A 20,493-nucleotide genomic window follows, 5' to 3' on the forward strand; every position below is an offset into this window, starting at 1 on the left:
AATCTAAAATCGACAGAGAACGAGTCTCTATAGAAAGAGTATCTTTCGTCGAACAAAAATTCTGCTCTGTCTTTCTGTTTTATCATTAGCTTCCTTTCTCTTGTGCCACTGGTCGCCCTCTAGTCCCAAGCCCGGCCGATCTGCGCATTACACTTTCATGCGACATCGATCGTTATTCAATGTGTGTATGCATGTATCTATGTGTACATGGACGTGAATACGCGAGTATGAATACTCGAAAACCACGGGGAGATTGGAACGGCCACGAAATTCGCAACGATACAGGAAACTACGCTTGTAATGGCCTTCGTAACCCGTCCAGTGTCTTTGAAACGACCTGTGCAGCACGATGATGGATCGATTCTATCGACTGAATCATTCAGACGTATATGATCGTTCGCTCATATATGTATATATGATTGCATAAAGCAAATTAAAAATTTAATCTACCGATTTGTCGTTTGAGTTGATAAGGAAATTAAATTTTTTTAATTTGAAACACCTCGACGTGACCATAGAGGCCCGAAATTTAGTTGCGTAACGTTTGATAACGAAGTATTCTTGTTGCACAAAAAAATACGGACCCATTTCTACAACGAAAACTTATAAAAAATATTAAAGTACTATAATGTAAAATACGACGCATTAAAATAAAATTGTAAATTAATTTGAAAAAATATTTCTGTTAACGACAGAAATTCGACATTTAATTACGTAACGCTCGAGAACGAAATAATTTTATTCTACGGAGCCGCGTAATTTCTATCACGAATGTTAAAAGAAAACAAAGTACTAAAATGAGAAAATTGTTTCTGGTTAAGACAGGAATTCGGAATTTATGTATGAAATATTTTCCTTTCGCGAAAAATTCGTGGCGCCTTTTTTACAACAAAGGATATGAAACTTCGATTAAATCGATGAACGCGGATAGCTGACATTATTAACCTCTCGTCGCCTATCAGCCTCTTGCCTTTTCGAAACGCGGTAACAAGCACGATAAAGAAGCAATGCGAAGAAAATGTCATATATCCCTTGCACGAGCAACTTTTCTACCAAAGTTCAAAAAATACAGATTCTATGTAAAAAAAACAGTTCCCGAAACGAAACGGTATTATCCCGAGTATTATAACGAAGGTGATAATGTTTTAAAAAAGAGAATTTTCAAAATGAAACAGGAACCTTTGTACGAATATCCTCGAACGTTCTATTTTCCAATGATATTTCCACGGCGTCTCTACCATTTTGAAATATACAGACCGCGGAGAAAGGTGCAAGGAATAGGATGATATACTTTATCACGAGATTACACGTCGTTTTATATCATTGTAGCCAGTAAATCGCATCTATTCTTTTATTTAAAAGAATGCCTACAAGCAACGCGTCATATTTCATCCACACAATACATGAGCGGAAAAGTAATAAGAAAACGATATTTCTATTCGCGTTTAACCTTTCGCTCTTGGCCAATCAAGCCATTAAAAACAATAATTCAAGACTTAAGTACCCGTTCGTTTGATTGATAAGGCAAAAGGTTGAAGACGCCTAAAAACGAGGATCAGAGGAAGCTTAACAAATCGTTCGATCCGGATAAACGATAAACCGTTGGAAGTACGAGGCTCGATTAAGCGAACCTGTCTCGAATAGCGACCGCAAATCGCAACGAATCACGGTCGTCCAATGGAGCTCTCGTGTGTTACTAATCGAGCGGGACTACCACAAGGATATAAATCATATCGATTAACGATCGTCGGCCGATGAGGATATAAATCGTTCGCGTGCAGTCTGTAAAAAATTACGGATCACTGGATAAAGGCACAAGTTCGTGCCTTTAATCACGCTTAACGTAATTTATATCGGTGTTTCAGAATTTTTTCCCATTGCCTACGTATCGTCTTTTTCTCGCGTTAACGACGTCCCTGGAAACGATAAAGCCTCTCTGCAATATTCACCGGCACCGGCCATCTGCGTTATCGCTGTACAAGTTTAATATAGCAAAATTTACGCTTTTACCGGTATTAAATTGAAGATCACAAGAGAATAACGCGATAAGTATATATTTTTTTGATTTTCTGACTTTAGCCATATCATAGATCAATTTTTATAACATTAATATTATCATTTCCCAAGTCCTGCTTCCGATTACTAGAACGCGTTGTTTGTACAAACGGGAAAATTTGAAAAATTTGATAAGAATCAGTTCCGTTACTAGCCCTTTAATCAAAAATATACTGAACTCTTTCTCTGTAAAAAATGAATCGAATGAATTAATTAGAATCGTTACATCGTGCAAGAAATTTGGTCGATCTCATTGAAATTATTTTATGAATTTAATAATATCGAATATCGCAATGGAAATTAAAGATTAAAAAATGAAGGTTATTGTTCGTTTGAAATTTCGAGCCATTCGTCTCAATCTCCCAGTGATCTTGTTGCTTTTTTGCTTTGTATAATGCTAATGTTCCTCTTTCTCTCTCTTTCTCTCCTCCTTTCAATCTCTTTCACACAGTATCTCGTCCGTTTTGGTTCTTTTTTCCTTACATTCTCTCTGCCTTTTGGTTCGTATGGTTGATGAGTTACCTGACTGCGCTTCTGGTACAGCGAAACAGAAAACAAGAAAGACACACCGCCAGTTGGCTTATTTCGATTTCGACCGGAGCGAAACGACGCCAAGGTTTCGCAATTGTTTCTTCGAAAAATTACCACTAATCGATCATTCGACGCGTCCTACTTTTTTATCGCTCGTCCATGCTCTAGCGAGCCTACTCGCGGACAGCGCTGAAAAACCTTTCGATTTGTCTGCCTCTGGTATTTTAATTTAATGCATTTTTCGATTCCATTGAACAGGTAATAGTCCTATAAATAATTCCATGAATACTGATTCACGCTTCGGCGCGAAATTTCCAATTCGATATTATTACAAAAATATTTCAAATAAATCATGCGAAGAGAACTCTTATGGATAAACAAATCAAGCCAAATTCGACGATTTTAACTATAAATTTCCTAATAAAAAATTTGAATTTAAAAGTCTTTCATATTCAGTAGTTTTCTGATTAATACAATTTCTCAAATTAGATATAAACGATCAAATTGTTATAAATTTTACGATTCAAATTATAGATTTTACATCTAAAAATATAAACCCACCGAAGTAGATTTGCATTCCAAATTTATTAATTTCTTAAACAAAATAAATTTCCAAATTAAATTCCTTCATATAGAATTCTACGCGTGAACAAACAAATTGTGAGAAATTTTAGGATTTCAGCCATAAATTTCGCGATTAGAATGTTGGATCACAGTTAAATGGTCTTCTTTTGCGAGAACATTTCTCGACTTTCTAATTAACTGAACGAAATTTTCGAAGAAGCTGACGATACACCCAGATGTCGTTTCTAGCCCCCGTGGGATCCACGACGATTCACAGACTCACACGACACGTTTTTGCGTTTCGAACCAAAAGAAGAAATGTAAAAAGAATAGAAAAAAAAAAGAAGAAAGGGTTTCACGCCCGAGATCTCGACGAGGACCAAGCATGAAGCGATCGTTTACGGTGCATGTGCTATACGCCGTGATCAAGCGTGAAGTTTACGAGACTCGAAACCGTGAAACCGGACCCCGACGACGTAAAGCGTAGAGCGCGATGTCGGGGATGCTCCTGGCATCCGCGGAACGTGGATCCCGGACGGGGACATTTCTATTTATCTTTGGCGTACGCGAGGAACTTCTCTGGAGAACCATACAAACCTCTTCCATTCTCCGTTATCCCTATCGAACTTCGAATTCCAGTTCGTTCGCTGATCCTGTTTTATCGTTTATTATCTTTCGTAATGACTGTTCTTTCTCTCTTTTCTCTTCTACGCCCAAGAGAATTTGATTTTCCTAGATTACAGGTAGAATATATTTAATCAAGATCAAACGTAAAAATCGTTTCATCGTGGAATTGATTGACAGCATACTGAATTTTTAGTGGAAAGATTCTCCCATATTGAGACTTTAGAGAAATATCTCTTTTTCATTTGAAAGAAACGATCGAGATCAGAAAGAGTTCAGACCCCGTATAAATCTCAATGATTGTGAATGGAAACATTAGAGATATCTATTTCTGAATTATCTTTTCTCAATAACATTGAAATCCTCTTGTTTTTGAAGTCCCGAGGAATAACGAGTATCCGCAAAGAAATATTTTTTTTCTTCACAAAAATAGCTCGGGTCGAAAAAGGTTCCTATTACCTATTCAGAAAGTCTCTGTTGCTTTTTCATTTGCTATAAAAACCAATATGTTACGCTTATTTTGCACTCCCCTACTGACCCTCCGATATCGAGCCGACGAAATAAACCACCCTCTTCATCCATGCAACAAATTCCTCGGGAAATTTACCAGACGGTTGTTTACCAGGCTCGATAAACAAGCGTCCGATATAAAAGACGATAAGTAAACCAGCCGAATTCCATCTCTGCTACCCCGTCTCCTACCTCCTTTGCTCTAAATTACTAAACATTCCGTGATGTAATTAATATTTAACAAGTACGGGAACCACGTAGCTTACCTCCTCTCGACAACTATTTAAAACGCGCGTACGCTCGCATATTATTCCATGCGTCGGCTTAAATAAAGTCGAGGAGGCCAAGGTGAGACTTGGATTTCCTCTCGTTCTTTTACAATCCTCGCGTGCTCTTCAACAGAAACGAACGATACGATTCCCTGAACTGATTACACCGCCGGATACACTACGTGCAATTATACATCCGGTTAATCCGTTTCACTGGCGAACGCGGAAGAAAAATACGCGATGACCGCCGGCAATTAGAGCCGCGTCATTAAACGCTCGCAGTATCGTTGATCAATTAGCTGGTATCGCTAATTACCCCGTCGAACGGTCGTCCCGTTGTAAATACTTTGAAACGGGGAAGGCGCATTCGCGCCTTAAGATCCCCTAAGGTCGCCTACTATCGTATACTAATTATACTTTTTGCTAATCAGTGAAAGAATTCTCAGGCTATTTGATCGTCACCCTTGAAATACAATTTTTATTTAATTGATTGTAATATCTTCTATATTTTATAGTTATTATACAGGTGGTAATCACTGTAGCATTAGTATAAATATTATAGTAATAATTGTTGGTATATTCATTTAATTCGAAAGAACAGCCATTGCTAATTTTATATATTTTAACAATGAAAATTAATGAAGTAGTGATGTTATACGTCGTGAAGAAAATTCTATTAATTTTTTGCCATCTAATTAAACGTATTTCAAATCCAACTCGACTCTCCAATAGATATAATTAATAATTATCTGATTTTGCTTCCTAAATCAATATTTTTATGTTTTCCAGAGAACTCCAGCATAGGCCAATCAACGTCGACGAAAATAAGAGAACCATGTCGGTTCCAATTATTTTTTCTTTTCCTTTTCAACATCGTACTGTCCATCGGTCGGCGAAAACGAATGGTGACTTTCTTTCCGCGCAATAAAAAAAGAAGAAAATAACGACAACACGAAGAGGGGAGAAAATCGAGGCGGAACGCGATCCGAATGTAATACATTCTTTCGTTTCCCCCGGAGACCGTAGCTGGAATGGAAATGACGCTTAATGATCGAAAACATGTTTTCTCTCCCTCGCCATTCCCTGTTTTCCGATTCTCGTTCCCGTGACGATCGTCCTTCAATCGAATTGAAATCGAACATTATCGTCAATAGCCACTTCATTTAATAATTCTTAAACGACAGTTTTGTCCACGTTTACATTTACTTTCCATTGTGCAAGTTAACAGAATAGAAAATTAATTTTCAAATTCCTTTTCTTCTTGGTAACACATTTCACGACGGTCGCATAATACAAAAATATGCCTTTCTTATGCTATCGCTTGACCGTTGAACCACAATAAATTAATATTGAATATTTTTTCAGTTATAAGAATTTTCGTGAAAAAGTAATTTTGAATTAAAATACAGGAGATTTATATAATAAATATATGACCGTGAATATAATAAATAAATTTATATAATAAAAATAATGAATACGTATTAAAAGTACGTAAATTATACGTAAAATATACGTATATAATACGCATATTTATTATATAAATACATGCGTATTGTTATTATATAAATTTAATCAATATATATCTTACCGGAAATGTGTCCATTGCGTATATGAGAAGACTTTATTAATAAAAGTAATAGGACAAGTTACTGTTTCCGAAGAACATTCATTTCATACGTTTGTTGAGATAGGAATATAATTTGAAGCGAGAACTTCAAATTGTGCAATGAAAACTGAGTTTAAGGATATCGTAAAAGAAGCGAGTTACTTTATTACTTTCATCGCTGCTATGGACGAAATTGTTTCATTCTTTTAACGGAAGGTTCGTCACGAGAACGACAACGGTGAAAATGAAAGACACGTGACAGCTGTGCTGAAGCACAGGAAGCACAGAATGTCGATGATACGTCGATTACCAACGAAACAGGGCTAAGTCTGTTTAGAAATACGATAGAGAAAATCGGCAATGACCGTCGTGGTGCGAAGACATAAATTGCAATTTTGTATCGACCAATTGTTTCTAAATAATCTTATCGCGAAACTTTGTACACTTTATAGCAAACCTACTAATGTGTTAACATACATACTTACTACATATACATTACAATATATACATAGAACTTATGCATTGGCCAGTTTTGTTATCACATAAAGTGCCAATTCCAATGATATTCCTCTAACAATTGCTTGACGTTTCTCAGTTATTTCTAAAACTTTTATCTAGAGATGTATCTGTCACATATTATGATCAAAATATAAGCAAAACAAATTTCAAAGAGACATATTAAACAGTACAAAGAAGCAAATCAAACAGTGTAAAGAAACAAAAAATATTTCGCTATTTCATTATGAATTTAAATTTCATTATGAAGTTCAATGTTACTTTTAACATTTTATAAATAGAATATTGCTAAGGAAGCATCAAAAGAAATATCTATCGCACAACTTTCCTATGAATTTCGTTTAAAACAAAATTCGATTTCGTTATGAATCGCAATTCAAAATCATCGAGCACCACGACGCGCGTATAGCAAGAAACGAGCGGCAATGAAAGTCACAGTTGTCGGAAGATACCTCGATCTTGAGGCGCGAAGTACGGCGATGGAGGTAGCCTGAAGGTACTTCGGATCTCACCTGCGTCCTTGCCACCCTTCACGCAGATTCCAAAGCCATGGTGAGAGTCCGGTGGATCTCTCGTCATGGTGATTGTCCTTACGGTGAGCTCCTGCAAACTCAATGGCTGAGAGCTCGGTGATGTCGGAGGATTCGCGGGATTCGGCTGCGATTGTTGCGACTGCTGCGATTGTTGTTGCTGCTGGGACGTTGACGATGGCGTGCTTCGAACAGCGGCGACACTCGCTGGCGAAGACGCCGGCGTTCTCCTATCTCCCTGTCGACGCTCGGACACGCCATTTCCAAAAAGTCTGCGATGAAATTTCAATATTACTTTTTTATAATTAATTGGAACCTTTAAAGGTTATCTTGAGTGAAATTTCACCCGAATTTTTTTAATTTAATTTAATAATATATCGTTAATTCTGTTTTAATACCACCGTCCTGTGATAATACAATCGCAATTTTATTGGTAAGCACTAACTTTGACAATATAATCTTCTACCTGGTGAGTGCACTAGATAAAAGAAGACTCGATCTATAGCGTTTATTGCATCATTTTAAATTAAACATGATCTAGGACTGAAGGTCTACAGACTACCTGATTAATTCAGAAACTTTGTTGTCTTTCCTAATCGCATAATAGAATATTCTATCGATACCCTATCCTCTAATCTAGTGAATAAAAATAGCCGCATTGCAACTTCCTAATAATAATCCCATTTGTTCAAATCGACATAAATCATTGCAAAAGCTATTTATTAACCCAATCTTTCCGTCGTTAAATAACCTTTTTGTTATATAACCGTTTTGTTAAATAACCTTTAAAAACAATATAAAATACATTAATCCCAACTTTTCATGTTCTGGATCCTGGATAACAGAACAAAATTCCTATAACGCCTTACTACACTTACATTTGCAAAAATTGATACCAACGTAGTCGAAATGAATATATTTCTATCAAATTGTCATTCTGTTAACTTAATTCCGAACTTTCTGCATAAGAGACTTGGTTAACAGGTTAATAGACAAATCAATTATAAGAAGTCTAAAAACGAGCATTGAAGAACCCACCTAAGCACCTGTTCCGGCGAAATAGCACCAGAGCCTCCAGTGGTGTGTCCCCTGTGCCTATACGGTGTGGTGTGCGAGGAATGGTGATGAGGAGCACTCGGTGGTCTCTCGACGATCGTGTAACTCGTACCCGGAGGGCTATAATATCCCCTGTGTTGACCACCATGATGCCTGCTGGTTGACTCTAAATCCTCAGCTTCGTAGCAACCACCGGTGCCGCTTCTCAGGAAGTGAGTGCCGCTGCGCAGGAAGTGCGACCCGCTACCACCGCCCCACTGCAGCTCCTGTAATTCCGACCCGTAATCCTCCGTGCTGCTGGCCATGCCTTTGCGATCCGTTTTGTCAGACCTGGACACAAAACAAGGCAAACGATGGTCGAGTTTGAAACATAAAGAGAAAAGTTTTCCAGTACTCGAGCTCTCTCACTTTTCAACCCGAAATGGACACATCGAAAAATAGAAATTGTTAAAACTGACAAGTGTTACGATGATAGTAACTACAATAGGCATTAGCATATACACTTATCCTCCAATGAATATCTTCTCACATCAGGTTTTACATTTCATCTTCGTACTTATTGTAAATTATTACTAAATGATACGAAGTTTTATGTATTTGGATCTAATTAGTTAGTACGTAAATGCTATTAGGTTGTCCGGAAAGTGTCTTTCTTTTACAGACACGTCTTTTACAACGATGCATCTTTATACAAACATGAAACCTAATCTATCAAACGTCGTGATCTTTATCTTGATAGAACAAAATGGATCATACGTAATTCGATAAAATAATATAAAATATTGTGCATCTATTAATTCCTTATAAAACGAAAGAAACTTTTCGGACGACCTAACATAATAAATACAATGACGTATCTGTATCTTTTGTAGCTCTGTGGACAGCTATGTATTTCCTGCTTTAAGATCTAATGTACGAGCAGAATATACGTAATGCTGATTTAAATTTCCTAATATGTACTCGTATTCTATTCACATTTATGCATTTATACATTTTAACCTTTAGGTTGTGGCATTTGACTATAACTCGAAATTCACTATATACGAAACACATCCACTGCTAAATTTAACATTAGTCCACGTGTCGCTAAAATTTAGTTTCTTCCACTATGCGGACTGATAAGATAAAGATATGCTATAACATAAAGAAATAAAAGTTTTCTCCTAAATTTGGATTCTTTAAAGAATGAGTGGATAAATTAATTACAAAGCGCAAAGATCGAGCAAAGACCCAAATGAACCACTCGATTCGTTAAAATCCCTTGGTGTCAAAGCAGTAACTTTTAAGATTATGAAAATACAATTAGCAAGTGTCTCGTTAGGGGAAGATTGCTAATAACCAAAGCGACTCGATGGAAGATAAAGAGGGCCGCGACCTGAATTTCCCAGATAGCACTGCATCGATCTAGAATGTCGTAAATTAATCGAGAATCGTGCCTCTCAGGAGATCGTGAAGAAGTTCTCGTTCTAATATTCGCCCCGTGTTCCATTCAAATATCAAACTAAATCGATCTCGCCCTTTGATCTAAAACCTCCTGAGATACAGTATCGTAGTGGTATAACTAAACTGACAGCTTTTAGAACAATTGTAAAAAGGAGAATAAGTGAAAATAAATTCTAAAAATGATTATTTGTATGAAATTCATTAAAGTAATTTATCACGGTAAAGAATTTTATCGAATTTTGGAATTTCTATACAAAAGAAATATCACTCAGTATTCAATTTCCAAATTACCTTCTCTGCAAACCTTATACGTAGTATAGTGGCTTCACAAATCCCAATTCACAATTTCAAAATTCCAATTTTACAAAGTGCTTCGTACCAAACATGCCGTTCCAGAAAACCAAACGATCTATTCTTCTTTGAGTCTCCTTAATTCAGAAAATTTCAATCCTTTCACAGAGTCATTTCCCCATTTTACCCTCTTTAAATTGAACTTCTCTCGGAAAATTCGATAACGCATAACGTCTATAATTCGAAAAATTCTAATTCTTCCCTTCGCTTCAGATTCGAGTTACCGAGGTTCGACCGCATAGCAGAAGAATCGTTTTTAGAAAATTAATTTAAGAAAATCATCGATATCTGCTTTTCGACGTAGAACGAGTTACTATCCAGCGACCATGAGACGACCTTACACCGATTGCTATTAATGCGTGACTAATGAGACAACGAAATTCATGGCGGGAGAAATACCCTTATCGCTGTCGGTTAAACCGATAAAATCTGCACGTGATGCGAGGCCAACGGGGGTCTGATTTTCCATAGCGTGGCGATGTCATAATCCCGACAGGAAACCAGCCATTATCACCGGAAGAAATTTGAAAGTTCCCCCTTGCTCGTGGCGTTACGCCTCATGCAAAGCCGCCCACTTGTCGCTAGCGATTTGCACGCCCCTGTTGAAATTTCTCCCTCGTGACCGATCGTCCTTCTTGGCGGCGTTTCCACAATCGGAGAACAACTTCCGTGACACCGTTTCAACTTTCATAAAATATTGCCGTTTTCTCTTATTGTTCGTATTTTGTATTTCACAGCTAAATATGTTACAGCGGCGAAGAATGTTACTAACGTAAATCTATCCTAGTCAAAAATTTTTCAGTCTTTCTCGTAAATTTGTAAAGTTCTTTGTAAATTCGTAAAGGACACGGTTCTTCGTTCAATCTATTTGGGGCAATATTTTCCAGGAAAATCTGATTTCTCCCAATATTCTCTTTCTTTCGTTTCTATCCATGAAAAAGAGAAACAAAAACGAAACCGTTACGTTCTTTTCATTGTGCATGGAATATCAAATGCCATTAACAAGCAACGTTGCATGAAATCCGTATATTCGTTTAATGTAAAATCCAATATTTTGTAATTTTCTATTAAAAGATTTTGTTATTCAAGTGCCTCGGCATTGCAGCAGTATCATATATTTTAAAATCATATTACCCGATATCATGGGACATGTAAAACAATGCTTCATACGTTCGTACAAAATACATAGTTCATGATAGGGTAGAAGAAGAATATAATATACAAATTTCCCCGCCGAGAGTCACGTTTTCGTTTTATCTAACATTTCATCTTTCATGACGTATTGCCTTATTTCTATTACGTTTCGCGTTTTATGACGGAATACGTAATGACGGATATGGGAATTTCGAAACAACGTTTCGGAGCAAGTATCGAACCATATTGGTTGAATCGTAGTATCGATGCCTGCGAATACAGTAAAACGGTGTCCCTAATATGGAATAATATTTTATAATGATCTATTAAACGTTCCTATTTGAATATTTTATGCGGAGTTATGTCGTTTTATGCTTTATAAGATATCGTCGTATTTCCATTAGGTTTCATATTTTATGACGGCATACATTACGGAGAACATCAAAACTCTTGACGTATGACGCTCGACCGAATATTGAATTAATGTTTTCCTGCATCGAATAACTCTTCGCGGTTATTTCGCGAAAACATAAAATTGATATTAAATTATTCCGAGAGGACAATCGAGATATTCGCAAACGATGTAACGAAACTGCGATGAACACCTCGTTTAATTTTCGAATAATTTTATAATCCTTTAACGTTGTTTAATTATATCTTCATCGCTGTTTAGGATATACGATAATACAAAATTAGAACAGAAGAAAGTTAAGCTAAATATAATTTTCGGGATAGCCTAAAGTATTGGTAAATTTGTTGCATTTAGGTATATTAATTTTATTTTAAACAGCCAAGCTAACCCAAATCTATATTATTCGAAGTTGAACTATATACTCTATACTTAGAGCTCTTCTTTTATTCCTAGAAGACTAATAGGATAAATTTATGGTAAACGTCAAAAAAGGACGATTTAATGGCGCGAACTACTTTAAGTATGAGGTTACAGAGACTTTAATCTGTGCTGCAGTATCAATTTCTTCCTTTTCTTCGCTTTCTTCCCTTCCACTCTTACTTCACTCTCATGTTTCTAAATCTTCCTCTTCTGCTTCTCTTCTTTCTCGTCATTTTCTTCACACTCCTCTATTCTTCTCTTTCCTAGATTTCGTCCTTCCTTCTTATATATAAATAAGTGTTTTTCTATATTGTAAAAAAAAATAATAAAAGATAACTTGACCTAAATAATGCCCTCTTTATCTCTATAGCGGAATTAAAAATAAAATCGTACGAAAGAGCGATTGTGTCCATGACCTGCCTATAATAACTGGTCTTTATTACGAAACGAACGAAATCTCCAACTTCACCTGGTGCTTGCCAATGAAGATAAGTGGAAAAAGAATACGAGGTAATTCCGCCTTCGGCTGCTTAAAGGGTCAAATCAAATAAGAAGTTCACGATGTTAAGAACTTGCATGCCTCGTGCAGCCATGTACATCTATATATATAACTAACGAATCGCCAATATTTGCTATACATCGATGTCCATTGGATTGAAGTTGAAATATCAAGGAATTATTTACTCGATCGATTCCTAGCAAATCGATAGATCAAAATAGGTTCTTCAAAATTGTAAGGAAACTCATAGACAAATTGAAACTTTGTAAATGAAAATCGAGAGAAAATTGAACACGATATTTAATAACGAGATACTAGAATCGAAAGTGTAATTAAATTACGCTTGTACTAAATCATAATCGAACGACGTTACAATTTTATCTCACGACTCGGACGCGAAATTATTTTTCCGCGACAAAACTGTTCCAATTTTTCATGTATTCCTTCGACGTAGTGCTCTTTACTGTTCACGTGCACGTATTTCTCGTTCTATTTTTCTCATGTACGAGTACCTTGTTCTTCACGTCGTCTTATCGTACATCGCATTTTCTATCCACAATTTCGAACGTTTCCTAGAATCAAAGGAAGACTAATGCGGCAAATCTTTACGATATCTTTCCTAGTTTGTAGTGGTTAAAAAATGATAAGTTAGCTTTAAAGGATATACAATTTTTCGAAATATTTGCAAGGCTACTGTTCTTTTACCATTTGTTTCCATTTCTATGCGCAAAAATGTTCGTACTATACGGACACACGCAAGATCAACTCTCATGAACTATATCATCATGAATTCTAACATAGGTTATGATTGTGATAATAATTCGATTACATGCTTTAAACAATATATAATTTAAACGAAAGCATTCTTTTTCATTTTTATCTTTAATAATTATCCATATGCATATTGATATAGTATAAATGTTTAATTCCAATTATAAGGAAATATAATTTATAAGAAATTCCATAATTTATAAGAAATATAATTCCAATTATAAGGAAATATAATTTATAAGAAATTATACTTAATATAAGAGCACAACTTTCTAATATCTAGAACAGCATGAAAGGCGAGAGTCGCAAAGGAAAGATAAAAGTATCGAGGAAACTTGCCGGGATTTCTGGCACAAATGACAGATTAGATAGAGGGATCAACGAAATTGAACAGAAATTCGAAGCGTTCCACGTAGAATATTAATCCAGGGAGGAAGGAGGTGGTGGAGAGCTTCGACACCCCGTGACAAGTCGATTTTCTAGAACAACCGCGGTATTACCAGCGCGCGGCTAACGTTCTAATAGCGTTAGGAAGCCTCCTGTTACCGGCGGAAGAAATTTCGGAGTCATCCGGTTCGCGGTAAATGCATACCTATGCAAAGCCGGTGCTTCGTCGCGGATCGATCGTTGGCCAACGAGCGAGAGAATCGACTGGCCGCGGTGTTTAATTCATACCACCGACCGGCAACGATCGATTCGCATTAAGGTTGGTTTATATTAACCGCTTGGACACGGAACGATTCCGTTACCGTTCCATTAAGTCGAAGACATTTAGCGTTTATGCTATGAAGACTTCCTTACACAATTATCGAGCTAAAATTGTTAGTGAAATTTTTGCAATTCACAACTTACAAATTATTAGATATGTAATTAGTAAAGAATTAGTAAATTCTGAAATCTAATAGCTAATGAACAAGTAGAGACATGTTACTGCTATGGATAACATATCATTACGAATATATATATGAACACAATATGTGAATATATATTAGGTTGTCCAAAATGTTTCTTTCGTTTTATAAGGAAATAATAGACGCACGATGGTTTTTGTTTTATATTAGTTTATAGAATTATGCACGAACATAATAATAGAAATAGAACGAAATGGATCATACCTATTTCAATAAAATAATATAAAATAGAAATTGTTGTTCGTTTATTATCACCTTACGAAACGAAAGAAACTTTTCAGACAACGTAATATTATCATGAATGATAATTCGTTTATGAAGGAAATAATATATTAGCAAAATAAGGTAATAAACTAACATTTATGAAAATGAAAAAGTCCGAAATTTATCATTTTGTCGCGTTTGGTAGATACTTCTATCGTTAAATGTACGTTTTCTCGTTGTTACAGGAGGACCACGATGTTCTCCGGAGGAAATCATCCTCAAGAGACGACGATTCTCCGCTACCGCCCCTTTTACCACTCGCTCGCGCGAATTACACGAATTACGCGAATTTCACCAGCTAGAAAATGGAACGGTGGAAACTTGGCTGTTTGAATCTATTGTGTGGCGCTTGGTAAATCGGAGCTATAGTTATTTGATTAGCTCTGTTATTAAAGTCGGTCTCGAGGGAGGATGAAAGAAATATTATGGGGCAAATGTTTTTTCAGTTTGAAAGATCGTTCCGTTCCGAGAATAACTTCTCTGATGTAAATTTGTAAATAAAACTTGAAAGAAATAGCCTACCATCTTGACACTCACAGTTACAATAGCATTTTATTGCCTCAATATTTCATAGTCGATTTTAAACGGTTTCCAAATGGATTTTTCTTTCAAGAATGGACACGATAATATGATGCTATATACTATAAACACACTCAAGTTTGAAGCGAATAAACTGAATACGAGCGAAGATCTACAGAAGATCATTCTACGTGCGATCATTTCTACATGCGAAAATAAATGAAACACGTAGAATTACATCTTTTGGTTCAATGTTCTATTTTTAAAAACAAAGAATTTAAACGTGATTAACGAAGAATCTATCAAATTGAAGCAATAATTTTTCATAAGAATTATAACTAATGATTGAACTGAAATCGAACACATCTGTAGCCAAAAGTTACATCGTTCCAATCTCAAATAATATTTGCCTTTTTTCATATCTCATAAGAACTCACAACACTCGACTCGATTTCATGCGATCCATCATCGTAACTCGACGTTATCTCTCCTCTGCAAGAGGAACGGAAATATCGACGTTTTCCCCTTTCCCAAAGCAAATTTTAACCTCTGACCTGTACACCCGACTCCACGAATAATCCCGCAGGGTAGGTCGATTTCAATGAAAACCGGCAATTACCGAATACCGGCCAACCGACCGCAACATTGTTCAGCCGGCAGTGTTACAATTCCAACAGCTCACACAACCTACACCTGTGTCCTACCTAACAGGCCACAGCCACCCAGTTGCTCCACCCCCTTCACATACCGGCCACCATAATACCCAGGAAACCGAGCAATTTCCCAAATAAGCTCGTCGACGCTCGGTTATTCATGCCGAGACAGCAATCAAACCAGTTCCTACCCTCGTCAGCGAGTCAAGCTTGACCCAACCTTGACACTGAGCTGAAGGGGTAGCTTGTTTGCCGGCGGGGGTTGGCCGCGGTGCAAGTTACCCCTGGACGTTCCTAGGGGTTGTAAGCGGAGGGATAGAGAGGGCTGAGAGTACGGAAGGTATCTGTGAAACGGTGGAAGAAGGCTGAAGAGGGGAGAAACGAAAGAGGAAGCGACAAAACGATGAAACAGCCAGGTGGAGGGAATGGTAGCGCGGGAAGGGTTAGAGAAGAAGGGAGAAGATACTGTGAAAACACGACAGAGAAGAAGACTACGTAGGGTACAGTACGTTGAAAGAAGAAAGAGTAAACTATACAGAAAGAACGAAGAAGGGTAGATTAAGAGCGAAAGAGAGAAAGATAAAGTCATAGTGGGCGATGGAGTGGGTGACAGTAGCGGGGGCTGAGGAAAACGAAAGGAGGGATACCATGTACCCCGTGGTGCGAGGGTGGGGCGATCAATACTGCAGGAACACCCGCTGAAGCCGGCTTCATTCAGCAGCTCTCTTCCCACCGATTCTCGTGACTTCGAGCCGCTCTAACGTCGCTACTATAGCCGACTATACTGCTGCTCTAAGAGCGCAAGGGGCAAACGGCACGATTGTTTCGAGATAATCGCTCCTTTTCCATTTAATCGCGTTAAAAGGATGAAAGAAATTCGCGGGAAAACGACACGCTTTGATTTTTATCGATTTCCGTACCACTTGAGAATTTTTGCCATTCATCATTCTCTTGTTTAAACTTTTTAAGTTTTTTCTTCGTTCTTTCGTGGTTTGTTTTTCCTTCTTTTTTTTTTTTTTGTTAAGCTGATTATAGGTTAAGCTACCAGTGAATGAATGGATCTTGTATCGATCGGTCGAAGCACTTGTTTTCGTATGATGTTTAGAGTGGCACTAGGCCTGGCTCATTTTTCAAAGCCGTCTTCAATCAATCACGTCAGGAACAAATTGAATCATCCAATGAAGGAAACGATTTGTCACTTGGATACACATAGAACGAGAATAGGAAAGGGAGACTGATTGCCAAGAATTAAATTCATATTTCACTTACGAATCGACAAACGAAGCAAATGGCTCGTAACAAAAGCGACAGTTGTCGAATTTTTTGGCTTTTTAAGTAACCATGCATTACAATAATCAAGACTCGGTTGTAGAACGATGAAATGGATATTACTAATCGTAATTTATATCTTAACTTATTGTCGAATAAAAGATATTTTTGATTAAATACAGTGGTTCGTAACAGTATATGAACGTTTATGATAAAAAGCTTCTATGCAACTGATAATAATCTTCGATATCGATCTCCATGTGAAACAATTGAAAGCTAAAAGAATTACGATATATAATAATGGTGTAAAGGAAACTCAATTTCGTATGGAGTAATCCGTGCTCCTTTGAACGCTTAATAGAATGATTAAAATGAGAAAATGGAGCAGAAAACGATCGAATACCATGAGTGAAATTCTCTGATGAATATTTTTCTATCAGGCGCGCTAATGAGAGCGTGTCGTTTTCAACGAGCAACGGAAGAAAGTGAAATCTTTTGAGGCGAGCACGATGCAAATTATCTTAGAGGATTACGCGGCACGCCACGAATCGCGTCTAGTATTATGAAACCCAGTCGGCGAGAACGATCGGCTCGCGTCGACGACGATCGGGACGAAGCGTCGTTGAATTTTCACGCATCAATTAACGATTACCCTGCCGGCATGGTGATTCTATCGAACGTTTTAAATATAATTCTTCGTTCACAGCCGCGCGACACAGCCAGGGCCTTTACGGTCATCCTTTCGCAACAAATACGTCATCATCGATCATGGGCCTCTTTATTAACGAGCCGCGTTGATGAATGAGTTCCTTGCAATATTTCTTTCGTCGTTGCTCGATAAATAATTTTAACCATCTATGTTTTATTGACGCTATTAAAGCGATATTGTTAATGTACAAGTTACTTCTTCTACTGTTCCCAACGATAAAATATGGAAAACACAAGAAGCCTGGTGTATACACAAACTTACAAATATTCGTAACTTTGTTTCTTTCGAAGAAATTTCCTGACTTGTTTGCATTGAAAGTTCTGAAATTGTTAGTCGAATGTATCGCGATGCCGTGAAGTGTATATTATGTGGAGTTGTCACGAAGGGTGGCTGACTAGGACGCGTGTATTCTACTGCATCGCTACGCGTTAGTCTTTTTTTCATTTCTGTTGACGTATCGTTGCAATTGCTACGTTATTATACTATTGTTAGACATTTATGCATTTACAGAAAATTTAAAGCTGCAAAACCTTCTTTTTGCAAAATTATACTGATATGTTACTTTCAATTCGTATATATCTATCTTACATGTACAATCCCATTGTTTTCCATAAAAGTCAGAAATACTGAGAATACTGAACAAGTAAAATTCCTCAGCGATTTTTAAACGATATTGCAGCAACCATTCCTAGCTTCGTTTTTATAACCCTCCATAAATAAGAACATCGTAAAACCTTTATATCAAGCTATCTAGTCCTGGCTCGTCTACGATCACTTTGCAGCTGCGTCCATTAAACCCAGGACCACCCTCGACTCATTGCCAGAAGTAATCAGACGTAGCGTGATCCAGCAAATTCTCCAGAATCGATTTATAATTAAACACAATCTTCCCTGTTCGAAACGAGCTGCGGCATGACGAAATAATAAAAAACAGGACGCATCCAGTTGGCTAAATTAGGATGATACTAGGCGCGATAAAAGTCAGGCCGTTTTAAGAAAAACGCATCCTTCTTCGAGAAGAACCGATCGTCGAGAACATGTAACATTCCTTAAAGGGAAAAGGTAGGAAAAGTACAAGATGTTTGATAAAGCTAGGCAATATTTGTAAGATGTGATTCTAAACAGTAAAATAACGAAGGAAGTTTCTGTGACAACAAAATGTCGTTTGAGGCCTATTTTTCGTGCTACGAATGATCTAATTTTACGTTAAAAATGGACTAAGAAGTTAACGAGTCAGCTCACTTTCTCTGTAACTTGCTCATTTTTCATACATCTCATGCCGAGACAGATTACGGAGATTACAGATACGAGAACGAAATTACGGAAAAAGAACGCGACAAGTCACAGCTTTTTGTCTTTTATAAAGAAAGTCATTCGAAAATTTTCAAATTGTCTTCTCTTATAATCAATTTTCACTTACTCTTTGCTCTCCCGATACTGGTTTTTCATTTAATCTAGAGATCAACATACGCTTCTGCTAACTATATAATATTAAGTTTTTTTTAAATTATTGATTATTCTGTTGGTTTTATACCTGTTCGTTTTATTTTTCATTAAAAAATTTACCACCCATTTTAACTTTCATATATTCGCATAAACTTCTTCATTGCTTTAATGGCAAATCTAGGATCACGATTCACAAGCATCAGCAATTTTTCTAACGTCCTATACACAACAACGAAGCCACAAAGAAGAAAGATGCGTATGAGCAAGCGAGAAGAAAAAAGAAAAAGGGTCAGGCGAAAGGGCACGCAGTAAAGCGCGCAAAGAGGGTCGTAAAGCGTTGGGTAGCATCCGGTCGATGGTCAAGCATCCCTCTGGTGCGATATACCTGAGTTTTCCTTGGCTACTGGCAATAGGACACGCGGCCCTTCGAGAACGAAGAACAACACAGTCGCTGCGGCGACTGCAGTGGCGATATTTCACCGGGCGAGCCCGCGGAAAGGGGCATGCCTGACCTCTTGGTGTACTCAGGTGCGCCAACGTACACGACATGCACGGTCTGTGCACCGTAGGTGGAAACGACACGGCTCAGGTGTCCCGTGAGCACCCGCGCGCCCACGCCGGAGACGAATAAAGCTGCCGTTTGTAAATATTGAACGAGACCTAACTACACCGAGGCCGATGTTGGGCTCTACCCGCTTCGCAGGATTAAAATGGATGCTGCGACTGCTACGGAGATGCGTTTCTGTAAAGAAACACTTTGTATGCTGATTATGGGCAGAGTATGAACGTATAAGGGATGTGCTGGCGATGGTGACAGGAATGGAAGACAAATTAAAGATACATAGAGCGGATGTGGGATTAATAGATCGCGGATGTCTATGGAAATTCAGATTTTTGTGCAGACAAATTGAGCAAGAAATACAATTGTAAGCGAGGATCCAGGTGTTGAATTTAGTTCGAAGTTTAGTTAAATTGCATGAAGGGAAAACAACGTTATATGTGTAGTGAGTGTTAAGAAGCGGTATAAGAAAATTGGTAGAAGTTTGATATTTGATGTCATGAATTAGCTATTGGGATATTCGCGGAATTTCTGTATAAGTGGCACTTAAAGAAAATTTATATAAATGTTGCGACACGTAAACGTTAGCTTGTAGAATTCAGGGCGATAAAGTCAAAAGAAGGTTAAGAAATGTCACCGACGGTAATATCCCAAGAGAGATTGTAAAAAATAAATTAATTCGCCATTACCAAAATTTGTACTCCAGAGAAATTTCTCCTTCAAGGACCACCTAATAGCCAAGTGTTAATCACACAAGAGAGGATAAGGAAGTGAATAAATCGTTTCTCTAAACTCTCCCGAAGCTCAAAGCTAATTTCAAATATCAAACGCAGCGATTACCCGAAGCAAGGTTTCGTTTGATGGTGAACAAC

General features: G+C 37.4%; 1 protein-coding gene across 9 annotated transcripts in view; it reads right to left on the reverse strand.

Annotated features, from left to right (window-relative positions):
* Positions 1-20,493, reverse strand: part of LOC122572820 (whirlin) — a 111,920-nt gene that overhangs the window by 70,198 nt on the left and 21,229 nt on the right. For 6 of the 9 annotated variants that reach the window (XM_043738318.1, XM_043738317.1, XM_043738325.1 and 3 more), the window contains 2 exons: positions 8,244-8,591; positions 7,128-7,477 (listed from right to left, as the gene is read on the reverse strand). In XM_043738318.1, coding sequence (XP_043594253.1) covers positions 7,128-7,477; positions 8,244-8,566 — 673 coding nt within the window. In that variant the 5' untranslated portion in view covers positions 8,567-8,591. Of the gene's footprint in view, positions 1-2,577; positions 2,590-7,127; positions 7,478-8,243; positions 8,592-20,493 lie in introns of all 9 variants that reach the window. The other 3 variants (XM_043738321.1, XM_043738320.1, XM_043738322.1) reach the window with 3 other exon arrangements.

This window comes from Bombus pyrosoma, linkage group LG11, assembly GCF_014825855.1.
Source record: "Bombus pyrosoma isolate SC7728 linkage group LG11, ASM1482585v1, whole genome shotgun sequence".
Classification (NCBI taxonomy): Eukaryota; Metazoa; Arthropoda; class Insecta; order Hymenoptera; family Apidae; genus Bombus; species Bombus pyrosoma.